The 12,348-nt window shown below is 42.2% G+C and overlaps 1 protein-coding gene across 1 annotated transcript; it reads right to left on the bottom strand.

Annotated features, from left to right (window-relative positions):
• Positions 1 to 9,619: 9,619 nt before the first annotated feature.
• Positions 9,620 to 12,043, bottom strand: LOC117549119 (zinc finger BED domain-containing protein 1-like). The gene is made up of 3 exons (XM_034220738.1): positions 11,156 to 12,043; positions 10,217 to 10,836; positions 9,620 to 10,052 (listed from the first exon to the last, which is right to left on the bottom strand). The coding sequence occupies exons 1-3, from the start codon at positions 11,250 to 11,252 to the stop codon at positions 9,636 to 9,638; spliced, it is 1,134 nt and encodes a 377-aa protein (XP_034076629.1). The 5' UTR covers positions 11,253 to 12,043; the 3' UTR covers positions 9,620 to 9,635.
• Positions 12,044 to 12,348: the final 305 nt, after the last annotated feature.

Here is a 12,348-nt window from a genome sequence, read left to right as displayed (position 1 = left end):
AACACACACTCACTCAATATTTTCTCAGCTGCAGCTCTGCGGATTTCTCAGCCTGAGACGGCGGGACGCGGCAGTGAGTCTGTGTGAGCACACACACAGACTCACAGCCGGGCTGCGGGTGTGGGTGTGTGCTCGGGCTGGGTTTCGCTGTGTCTTGCTGTCTCCCCGACCCGGAAACCACACCAGTAAGCCAGCTCACTGTCCGCTCCTCGCAGCAGCGAGCCTCGCAACGTCCTGCCAACATGGCACCCAGACCCCACGCAGCATTCTCATCTGTTTGTCATTACTGGTGTAATTTTCTGGTTGCAAATGCCATTGTAACACATAATCACTAATGTTCCGCTGTAATGGTGGTGGACTCATCAGAACAGAGTGGGCGAGCTGACCAATCAGAGCACAGTGGGCTCATAGGGAGGGGGGGCAGGAGCTCCAACAAGCCGTTTAGGACAGAGAGTGAATACACATACTATACATACATGCTGTATGGGAAACCAGGGGAGTCGCCTGGACCTGGAAACATTCGGGGCTTAGACCACAGTGGCGGCGCTACAGTCGAATTTTCTACTGCAAGACTCCCCACACGCACATACACAATTGCGCCATCTAGTGTCACAAACGTATGCCTGCATTAGCTTTGTTACGGCAATGGATTGTGGGAGATTCTCATAGCACGTGAGGATCTCTTGAGGGTAAGGTGCCTGTATTATGTCGGTGGACAAAATGTATGTTTTTATTTTATAAGGACAATAACGTACTGTTGTGTTTGTTTAGTTTAATGTTAATTGTTTAATGCTCAGTCACAGCAACATGTTTTTTGTGTGATTGGCTATTTGCAGTGGCGAGTAGTGATGGGTCGTTCGCGAACGATTCGTTCTTTTTGAACGAATCTTTGAAGTGAACGAGATGAACTGATTCCTCCCACAAAACGATTTGTTTGTTTGAGTCGCCGCCTTCCGCCAAAAGCTAAAGAGAAGCTGTTCGCGAACGACGAACTTAAAGAACTGGCGGAAACAGTTCAGAACTGTTTCCTACAGTGTACTGTAATCAGAGCCCTCTCACCTGAGCTCCGACACACACACACACACACACACGCACACACACAGGAGCGGGACATCCTCCTCAACCTGTCCGCAATAAAGAGGACGGATACCTGAACCGTAGCGTCCAGCTAGCGTAGCGATAAATACACACATCGTTGTATTCTCCTCCCCCTGTCGGCCCTAAAAGCTTCAGATGGTGGATACCTGAGCTCCATAGCATCCCGCTAATGTGAAACCCACACACACAGCGTTAGCGGGACATTCTCCTCCCCCTGTCGGCACTAAAAGCTTCAGAGGCCGGATAGCTGGGCTCCGTAGCGTCCAGCTAGCTTAGCCGCTAGCTTAGCGATAAATACACACAGCGTTGTATTCTTCTCCCCCTGTCGGCCCTAAAAGCTTCAGATGGTGGATACCTGAGCTCCATAGCGTCCCGCTAATGTGAAATACACACACACAGCGTTAGCGGGACATTCTCCTCTCCCGCCCTAAAAGCTTCAGAGGGTGGATAGCTGGGCTCCGTAGCGTCCAGCTAGCTTAGCCGCTAGCTTAGCCGCTAGCTTAGCGATAAATACACACAGCGTTGTATTTTCCTCCCCCTGTCGGCCCTAAAAGCTTCAGATGGCGGATACCTGAGCTCCATAGCGTCCCGCTAATGTGAAACACACACACAACGTTAGCGGGACATTCTCCTCTCCCTGTCGGCCCTAAAAGCTTCAGAGGGCGGATAGCTGGGCTCCGTAGCGTCCCACTAGCTTAGCCGCTAGCTAAAGGTAAACATATATGGGTACATACTATAGAATATGAATAAATCGTCACCGATGTAGAGGATATATTTTTTTATTCACTTTGAACTCGGCCAAATGGAGTTTAATGCTTTGGGATTTAAGTTAGGCCACATAGTACGTGCATGGGTTTGAAAGTATAACGTGCTAGCCTGCTGTAATACATCGTATAGTCAGGCACACATTTATGAGAGATTTAACAATGGCTAATTATATTTCTTAAATAATATGTAGCCTATTCCCAGAGCATAATTCATGGGGCAACAAGGTGAGGTGTAAAATGTGTTTTAATATCATAAATGTTACGCCAGCAAACTTCTTGTACGGACTTTGGCAGTAGTGAAGACTCACTGAACTAATTAAGTACAAAGACGAATCGTTCGCGAACGGGCAAATCACCAGAAGTCGTTCGCGAACCGGTGAACGAATCAGTGAACAAATCTTTCAAGTGAACTGAATCAAAAGATTCGTGTCCCCGAAGGGAATCGGAATTCCCATCACTAGTGGCGAGCCGTGAATTGTATACCTAGGCCCTCTGACCCCCACCCCTTCCCTCGAGTTATTATGTCACAGCAGCGTATACTTCAGCGGAATATCAAAACAACTACCCGGGGTGCAAAACGCATAAATGAAAGTGACCCTCTACCACACAAAACAACACCTGTAAATAACCCTATTTGTGTTCTTTGAAATTGAAAAGGATATTGCATTGTGTTTGTTACTTTCGTTGCAGTTGTATGTCTTAAGTGTAATTTGGCATGCTTTTATTTTGAAGGCGAGTTAACGCTGTTGACAGGAAGTTGTTGTTGCTATGGAAACAAGAAAAGTTGCACAGCGGGCTGAACTTGTCATAAAGTCAGCGATAATAACACCCACCCATTTAGAGGGAAGATATGATTGGTCAATTCTACTGTCATTTGACATTACTCTCTCGTTTTAGTTAATATAGCGGGCCCTCTGTGAATTCATAGCTGGAAGTCCAACAGCTCCTGTCTTCACAGACTCGCAGAGAGGGGCTTCTTTCATTTAACCTTTCACATTCCAACAGAAACTGAATAGGCAGATTCGAATAATTTATTTCTTTGGAAATGTTATTTTAAATACAATTAAATCAAGTTATTTTGGTAAAACTAATGAAAAATATAACTAAAATGTTTTTAAATATTATTTTGTAGAATATCTTAGGCCCTCACAGAGTTTTTTTAAGTTTAATGTTTCACATCGCTTGTGAAAAATATACTATCACTATACGATCACTGATATTTTGTTGTTGACTGGACACTTCTTTTTTAAAAGAGATAGCATGTGAGGATCTCTTAAGCAATGAAGCTCACATGTCCTTTTTATATGCTGTCCATTGAAATGCAGGAAAGTAATCACCAACTGTGAGTGATCTGTTGCCGAGGGGACAATACACCGGAGTTACATAAGCAGAGGTAAAGTACTATTTTGGGGGGAACTCCCCCAGGAAGATTTTTTTTAAATATTGAAGTTAAAAGTATCAATCTTGTGCACTTTGAGAGCAACATTAAGAGATCTATGGATACATCTCTCAACACCCATATGTAAAAAAAAATCTCAGAATCAGAAACGGGTTTATTATTTAAAAACACTTGATTTTCAAGTCAAATTATTATAAGTTGTTACTAATTAGATTAAACAGAAAAAAGAGATGGAAGGAGGAAATAATAATCCCTCATCACTTGCTTCCTTCCTCACTTGCTTCCTTCATCACTTGCTTCCTTCCTCACTTGCTGCTTCCTTCATCACTTGCTGCTTCCGTCATCACTTGCTTCCTTCCTCACTTGCTGTTCTCATCACTTGCTTCCTTCATCACTTGCTTCCTTCCTCACTTGCTTCCTTCCTCACTTGCTGCTTCCTTCATCACTTGCATCCTTCATCACATTACCTTTCATTTGCTTTTGTAGGTGGAAGTGTTAGGCTGAATCGCTTTGGTTTGACATTCGCAAATTGGTCGATGACCTCTCCATGGGCCACATTAGCCAAGACCTCCTTCTCAATGGAAATGATGGCCAAATGACCAGTGACGTGCGGTGAGGTTCATGGCTGGTGAGGCACTGACTCTTTCAGAGTCAGATTTACAAATATTATATTTTGACCTTAATCGAAATGTTCGATTATTTTCAAAAGCTTTTTTAGTCTGATGCTTCGATTCATTTTAAACAGACTGTTCAACAAAAGGATACCCAAAATCTAAATATTGGATTTTTCTTTCTTAGTAAGATCCCATGTTCATTACAATTGTGGTCTTACCTTGACTTGAAGATGAAGTCCATGCTATCCTTCTGGACAACAATCTCCATTACATTTTTGTAAAAGTCCTCCTTATCTTCCTGTAGTTTCAAAGGTCTAACTTGTTGTTTGCGTCTGCGTAGAATAACAGTAGCAACAAGAACCTGTGGGCTCACGTTCGCCCCCTTCAGTGCGGCAGAGGTTATGGCTGCCTCTCCTGGTGCTTTTTTCATTGCCGTTGTATGATGAGACCAGCGGGCCTAAATATCATATAAACGTGAAATAAGTTATTTAGAGACTATGGATGGCGAGGATAAATGTAATAAAGGGATCTACAAACATTACATTGGTGACATACAGTGAGATGGTGCAGGCATGCGCTTAGGGCCCGCTTTCCAGCCAGTTTCTGTGGGGTGACGCATCTGAGGTGAGGCAGAGCTCATCTGTGCCTCACCTCACCCCAGAGTAACTGGCTTGAGCGCGCTCACAAAATAAGTGCCCGCGCTACATTAGTGCCCGTGCTCCAGCCAGTTACTGTGGGCTTACGTGAGGCAGAGCTCGTCCCTGCCTCACTCCTCATCGCTCACATGTAGTTGTAGCGGAGCTCGGCCAATTTGCTGATTTTGACTATAAAAAGCGATTGGAATCATACAGAAATCACACTTACAACACAGATCAGTGGAGACATTTTATTATTATTACTATTTAGTTTTTCTTTAGTTGTTTTTCCGTTACATTGGAGTATGACAGGTGAGGCTCTGCCTCCCCTGATTGCATGTCGCTGCAAATGACTAAGCCTCACCTGGCCCATTGTACTTCTCAGCCAAGTGTGTAGCCTTCGCAGGGCACTGAAGGACATTTCACAACTGCAGCTGGTGACTGGGATTGTCAAAGCAGCTTGGAAGATGGCCTTAAGAGAGGGGAACATATCCTCATCCAAAAGGGAAAATAAACGTTGGATACTTGGCATGTCTTTCTCTATCCTGGCAAGGTATTGTCTTGCAACAACAACCTCTTCAGTTTGTAAGTGGATGCTGTAATGTTGTGCAAGATTTTTGAGTGCCTCTTCATTCAGGAAATTCTCAGAAGCAGGGTGACATGCCTGTATGCCGATTAATATTTTTTTCCCAACTCCAGAAAACCTGTTTTGAAGCTCCTCCAGCATTCTGTCGAGAACTGGAAAGAAGATTCTCCCTCTCAAGTCATCTCCTGTAGTCAGGTCTGACCTTGCTCCACATGATGCCTCAACTACAAAGTCTTCCATGTTTCTACGCTTCTTCCTCTGTGTCACAGTTTCGGGAATATCAAGATCATTGCACAGGGCCTTGGTCTTGTCATAGACCTCATGTGCTTTCTCGTCACTTCGGTAACTTTTCAGTGTGTTCTCAACTGCTGTTTTGTAATCTACTGCCTGCACCAAGTCAATTGTTTCTTTCTGCAGGTATTTGTGCAGGCCCTAAGTGGTTGAGAGCAGTGTCTGGAACAGGACAAGCATGTAGATGGTACTGAATTTGCAAAGCTTGCTTTACAGTCCCTTTGCCAGAGGGGCTGAAAGGCTCCCTAAAGTCTGGATCAAAGCAGGGAGGTTTTTTAGGGTTGCATTCAGACTCAATTTGACATGCCCAGCGAGTGTGTGACAGCTGAACAAGTTGATTGTCCCCTACCTCTAGCTGTTTCTGAAATATTTCCAATCTCTGATGGTGGACAAGAGATGGGCAACACATTTAAGATGTCCTATTCCATGTTTGTCAAGTAGCTGCTCTATTGTGTCAGTGATGGTTTTAGCATCAAATGCTGCAAGATGAGAAAGTCCAAGGAACCTTTCTTTCACTGAGCCTTGTGGACTTACATATCGCACACACAATGCAAGCTGCTCTGTGTGATTATCCCTTGCTTCATCCACCATTACCGAGTAAATGTTTGCCTCTTTGATCTCAGATATTATCCTTGCCATTATAACGTTGGCGGTGCTTTCAATCTCATTCTGTGATGAGGGTGAGAGGTAGGTCACACATGATGGTGGCTTAAATGTTTGCAGAAAAGGATCAACGTTTTCAAGAAGCTTCATGCATTCCATAAAATTACCCTTGTTATCACTCTCTGCTGCTTCGTTGTGCCCTCTGAAAGCAATCCCTTGCTTCCCAAGAAAGGCTGTCACTGCTGCTATGCGTTTCAGATACTCCCTACGTTCCTGAATCTCACTGACATTTGCAGCATGTAGCTGCTGTGTGATGTCCCCGTGGACCTGGGTGGCTTTAAAGCTCTTCCAGAGAATAATTGAGGCCTTGTGTATGTTTGACTTTTCATGTTCTCATAATTCAATGAACGCTTCCAGTTTGTGTATCCTGAGGTGGTGAGGGTGTCCCTTTGATCCCTTGATTGCTTTGGTTTGCCATATAATCTACAACTAAAGCAGAATGCTGCATTGGCAGTTGTAGAATATTCGAGCCATTTAAAAGTATCAAACCAACTTGGTTGAAATTATCTCTTTTGCTGGCCAAAGATGCCGGATGGAAAGCAGTGATGTCTCACTTGCCTTGGCCCTGTATCTGCAGTCCCTAAATCAGTTCTCCAGTTACCCATTGACTCTTGTCTGTTCTGATGTTCCTGTTCATTGTTGTTCTTATCTGTTGTTTCTCCTTCTTGTGTGTCCCTTTCTCCTGTTCTCCTTTCTTCATCCTCTACTCTGTTTGGCTCATCTGTGATTACTGTGTAGGTAAAGACAAACAAGTATTTTAAGTCAATCAGTTTCCAGCTCTGTCAAATAAATGAATTTCAAGATACACAAATTTGTCTTCATTAAAATGAGTGTCACCACACTGTCACAAAATGTAATACTAACCAATTGAAAATAGTTACATTTACATTGGAAACCTCTTGTAGATATCACTGTTAAGAGTAGTTATCTGCCAATAGGACAGAATCATTCCTATACAAATGCAGTTTGAGTAATTCACTTAATATATTTACTTAAAACTTTAATATAGTCATTTTCGCTTAATACTCTAATAGAGTCATCTTTCTGCATTCAACACTAAGGAAAGCTGTACAATTTGACATGATAATGAAGAAAAAAGGCCTCCGACAATGCAGATCATTTTTTGATCATATACATTTTAAGATGCGGGTCAAGGCTTAATATTTGGGAGCATAGTGTCCCTTGCCTTGAAAAAGCTTGTTAGCTGGCTGTCCATCTCATAATGTGCACATAGAAACTAGCTGTCAATAGGAAACATCAATCAGAAGAATTATATTTCCATGCAAAATCTGTCACAAAAAAGAGGTTTCACATTTAAATTCAGGTGTTGTTATGGCAACGTCAGTGGCCAGACAGCCACATTTACTGCTGCAAATACGTTCAAACATGCTGTTGACACGTAAAGCAGTGGCAACTATGCCACCATTTCAGCTGACTTTTTCTCAGAAATACTGTCACATAACATCCATATAGTTCAGTGCTAGGTTGATGCTTAGCTAAATCAACTATGAAACCATAGACTGTATATATAAATGGACGTAGGGTCCGTGACGTCACCCATAGGATTCTGCAGAGTTGCCGAGAAGCCCTTAGTAGGCGGAGTCGGCCACTAACGGCTCGACAGTGACGTCAGAGTTCAACTCCCGCCTACTCCAGCCTGCTCCAAATAAGGACAAAGAGGCGGAGCCGAGGCGGGACCTCCTGCCACCGAGCTGGAAGTTCCAGAGCTAGCTGAAGCTACCAAGCTAAGCTAACATGCTCCCCATCTGCACACTGCCGTGGCATTTTACGTTTCTAAGGTAAGTGGACATGAAACTATTCAGCAAAATTATAAATAATAATCTAAGTTATTGAGTTTTTAGCATAATACTTTAGAATCTTAAAATCCCTTAACGTTTGTATGCAATTGTGCTAAATTCAACACTGGAATCAAGCAAATATTAATATGTTTGCATGACATTAGTTATTTATATTTTGATATCACTTAACTATACGTTTAATACATTTAAGTCAAGCTAAGGTACATGTGATGGTAGCTAGTTAGTGCTCTTACCTGTGAGGCCTCCTCCAAACAGCATAATAACCAGACTGTATCATTAAAACTAAGTACCAGTTCTAGATCCTTGACTTTAGACAAACAATTCAAAAGGCAACATGTATTTAAAGACCAATCTTTATTTGAATGTGCCTCTTAACCTGAGATATTAGTTATACAGTAATAGTATTGACAATCTAAAAAAACTGAGCAACTCAACAGTCAACTTTATGTTTCTTATTGTCTAAAGCATATATTATTTTCATTTTCCCCCTCTCATATTCAGTGTGGACGGATTGAGTCAGCATGGTGTCCAGAGAGCAGCAGAGACTTCAGGGAGAAACCTCCGTGTGATGGACGTCCTGTCTGTTGGTTTGGAGAGGACTGAGGGTCTTTCCTCTGCGAGGAGGACCAGGCCTGATGGAGGAGCCCATGCTGGTCCTAGTCTGTCACTTTATTTGACTAAATGTGTTATACATTTAATAGGTTTACACCTTCTGTCCATACTGTATGTACTTTTTATTTCAAACATGTTTGATTAGGTTTTGGTTCACATTTAAATAAATTGTATTTGCAGTCCTTTTGTCCATTATTCTTACTGAAAATGTTAGATTACACATTCACATCTGAAAAAACCCTCAACTTAACTGATGTGTAGGTGATCTAGTATTTAGTATTGTTTAATGGAATACATATCAGTGTATTCAAGTCAATACTTCAGTTATTTAAACCAATATCTTTCTTGATTCTTTGTACAGTATGAAAAAAAGAGTCTTTGTACCTGTGCTGAAGTTCACTGCTGTGAGGAGTCCAGTTCTGTCTCTCACCCTCTGGTTAAACAAACAGATATATATGTAAAGTACCATGTGTACAAACAATATAACTGATTCTCTTCTGTTGAACATGTTGGATTGTGTATTGTCCGAGTCAGGGTCCTTTTTATTTTACTGTAACTTTGGAAGTTGTGTTACCAATGCTTACTGTTTATTTGATACCCATTTGGTAATGCAATTAATAAAAACAACAAGGTTTGGGTTCGTTCTTCAGATATGACTGTCTGTGACGTTAACAAGTAAGCTCAATAATGAACTCCAGCTCAACCAACCATATTGTAATATCTAAGTAATCATCTTGAAATATTACATTAATAATTGTAATATACACACATCTTATTGTGAGCTTGATTTCACATAAACTACTTCGACATTAGCTTGTCTACATACTTGAGTAGGGCTGTGCGATTATGGCAAAAATCATAATCACGATTATTGGGTCAATAATTGATATCACGATTATTTTGACGATTATTCATTGAACATTCATTGAACTTTAAAACAAATAATATTGGACCGATAAACAAGATCAACAAATATGTTGGAGCGCACTTCCAAAACCATACTAAACATATGATAAATAAAAATAAATTAGACCAAAATAAATTAAATAAATTATTTTGCAGTGCACTGTCATAACCTACTGAAAACTCCTTAACACATAGCCAACATGGCCACCATGGCAAATTATGGTAGGGCTGCTCATGTCATCTCTTAAAGGTTTTTTGCAAGAAACACCAGCCTGTTTACATGGTCTGGTTTCAGAGATGAGCGCAGGCAGGTGACAATATTGCCACCCATACTGAAGACCCTCTCTGAAGAAGAACTTGTGGCTGGGATGCACAGATACTTCCTTGCCAGGATGGAGAGCCGTGGGTAGAACTTCCGGGATTCCCTCCACCACTTTAGTGGGTCCTCCTCAGCATCCAGTGGCACTACCTGGAGGTAGGACTGTAGCTCAAGAGCTATGGCCTTGTCCTTTTCCAGAGCAGGTTGAGGTTCTGCAGCTTGGTCTACGGTGGCCTTGAAGAAGCTCCCCAGTCCCTTCTTCTTTTTCTTCTTTGGTGCAGCTGCAGCAGCATCCTCCGTGTCATCTGCAGGCACCGCTGCCGTCTCAAGAGGGGCGTTCTCCTTGGAGTATTATAAAGAAAATAGGAATGACATGTTTAATCAGACTAAATGGTTATGGGTATTAACATTTATACCTAGAATTACATTATAACACTTTGACAACACATTCATTCACTTAATTGTATTTCCTGTCAAATCTCATTTTTATTTTTTATTATTATTACCATGAGTGTCATCATCCTCCTCATCTCAGTTGTCAGGCTGGCTTCAATGGATCCTCGATTGTCCTCACTGACATATTTGAGCTTGAACCTCGGGTCCAGGGCAGAGGCCATGTCAAGCAGCTCTTGTGTCGCTGCGTCATCATATTTGTCATTGAGATAGTCTAGTATCTTCTTTTTTATGCTTTTTGTGAGGTCTGTGTCATCCTCCTGCACTGCCAGCAATGAGTTGTTGAAGAGGTGCAGGGTTGGTTTAAAAAAAGACACACTTACATACTTCTCTCCAGAAAGTGCATCTGTGAATTCCACCAGAGGGCTAAGCGACTTATTGATTGCCTCCAGTACATCAACGTCCTGCCACGTGAGGGAGAGATGTCTGGTTTTCCGGTCGCTGGAAAGGACCTGTGCAATGGCCTTCTGCTGCTCGAGGACCCTGTCGATCATGGCCTGCCTAGATCCCCATCTGGTTGGGCATTCTGTCTTTAGGGAGTGTTCAGGCAGATTCAGCTGCTGCTGTGCCACTGCAAGTTCCCTCTTCTTTTTCCAACTGTAGGAGAAGCTGCTGACCAGCTTCTTGCAAAGCCCCATTGCACGGCCGATCCTGGGATCCTTCATTGCATTCTCTAAGATTACAACAAATACATATTATTTAGTATCATGATGATAATCATGATCTTCATCAAAGCATAATTTGGTCTGTTGTGTGTGTGTGAGAGAGAGAGAGAGAGAGAGGGAAAGAGAAAAAGAGAGAGAAAAAAAAGAGAGATGACAGAGTAGCTCACACATAACATAATAATAATAATATTATTATAATAATATGTAATTAATGTTATCATATTAAGAGAGAGATCATCAATGTTAATGACTTACTATTGCTATTATTGTTGTTGCTATTGTTAAAATGACATATTACATACAACAGGAGGAAGGAATCCTGCTCACCTATGGCCAAGTGGAGTCTATGCCCGAAGCACTGGAGCCTCATCCATCCATTGACCTCAGCCGCCAGCTTTATATTTGCGGCATTGTCCGTAGTCATACAAACGAGTTTATCCTATTTTAAGCCCCAAGCAGACATCGCTTCCCTCAGTCCATGGGCGATGTTTTGCCCCGTGTGGTCTTCAGGGAAAAATGCGGTTTGGAGACACTTTGTCTTCAAATTGAAATCGGCATCGATATAATGAACTGTGAGGCTCATGTATGGCTCCATGGTGCGGCTAGACCATAGGTCTGTTGTGGTGGCAAAGTAGTCAGCTGAAGCCACATCTCTCTCAACTTCCCCACGGCATTTGTCATATAGCGCAGGCAGCGCAGACCTGCTGAAATAATACCGAGACGGCATCGCGTAACGCTTGAACAACGTGTTGACAAGTTGCTTAAAGCCCTCGTTGCTAACAGTGCTAACTGGGCACATATCTTTCGCGATGTGAAATGTAATTGCACCTGTAATATATTTGTGTCTCTGCGAGCTCGTCGCGTAGGCCGTTGCTCTGGACAATGCGTCCTGAATTGAAGACTGTGATAATGTGGTGGATGAAGTCGAGCGGGCATCTGCTTTTTGTTGAATTATTGCCCGGTCGTATTGCACTTTGTGGTTGCATTTTAGATGATTAAATAGATTAGTTGTGTTAGCGTGTGGTGCCAACACAACCTGGTAACAAATCATGCACTGTACCTTCTTTTGCTCCACGTCGGACTCCTGAAAGCCAAAGTACTTCCAAATAGTGGAAATTGTTTTACCCTTCTTTTTGACGAGTTGCTGCTCCGACATCTTCGCTCACGCTGAACACTCACAACACACGTTGCCGAGTGGGCTTTTTTTTTTTTAGGGAGGGGCAAAAGCGCAAAAATAATCGTATTTTGTCAATTATGCTGTTTTCATAATCGTCGCAAGCCATAATCGTAATCGCGATTAAAATACGATTAATTGCACAGCCCTATACTTGAGCATAGCCAATTTAAATTAACCTTAGCGATGCATACAGTTCCTACCTACATAATAAAATATCTCTCAGTTAAAAGGATGACCTTATTTTATCAACCTCAAACAGAAGCCGTTTGTTCAACAGTATTATCCCACTTAACGCTTAACACTTGTCTATTTCCTTTCAACCTTTATATATACAGTCTATGAT

This window comes from Gymnodraco acuticeps, unplaced genomic scaffold, assembly GCF_902827175.1.
Source record: "Gymnodraco acuticeps unplaced genomic scaffold, fGymAcu1.1, whole genome shotgun sequence".
Lineage (NCBI taxonomy): Eukaryota > Metazoa > Chordata > Actinopteri > Perciformes > Bathydraconidae > Gymnodraco > Gymnodraco acuticeps.
Note: the sequence above shows the minus strand (reverse complement) of the source record. Positions and strands in the feature narration are given on the sequence as shown.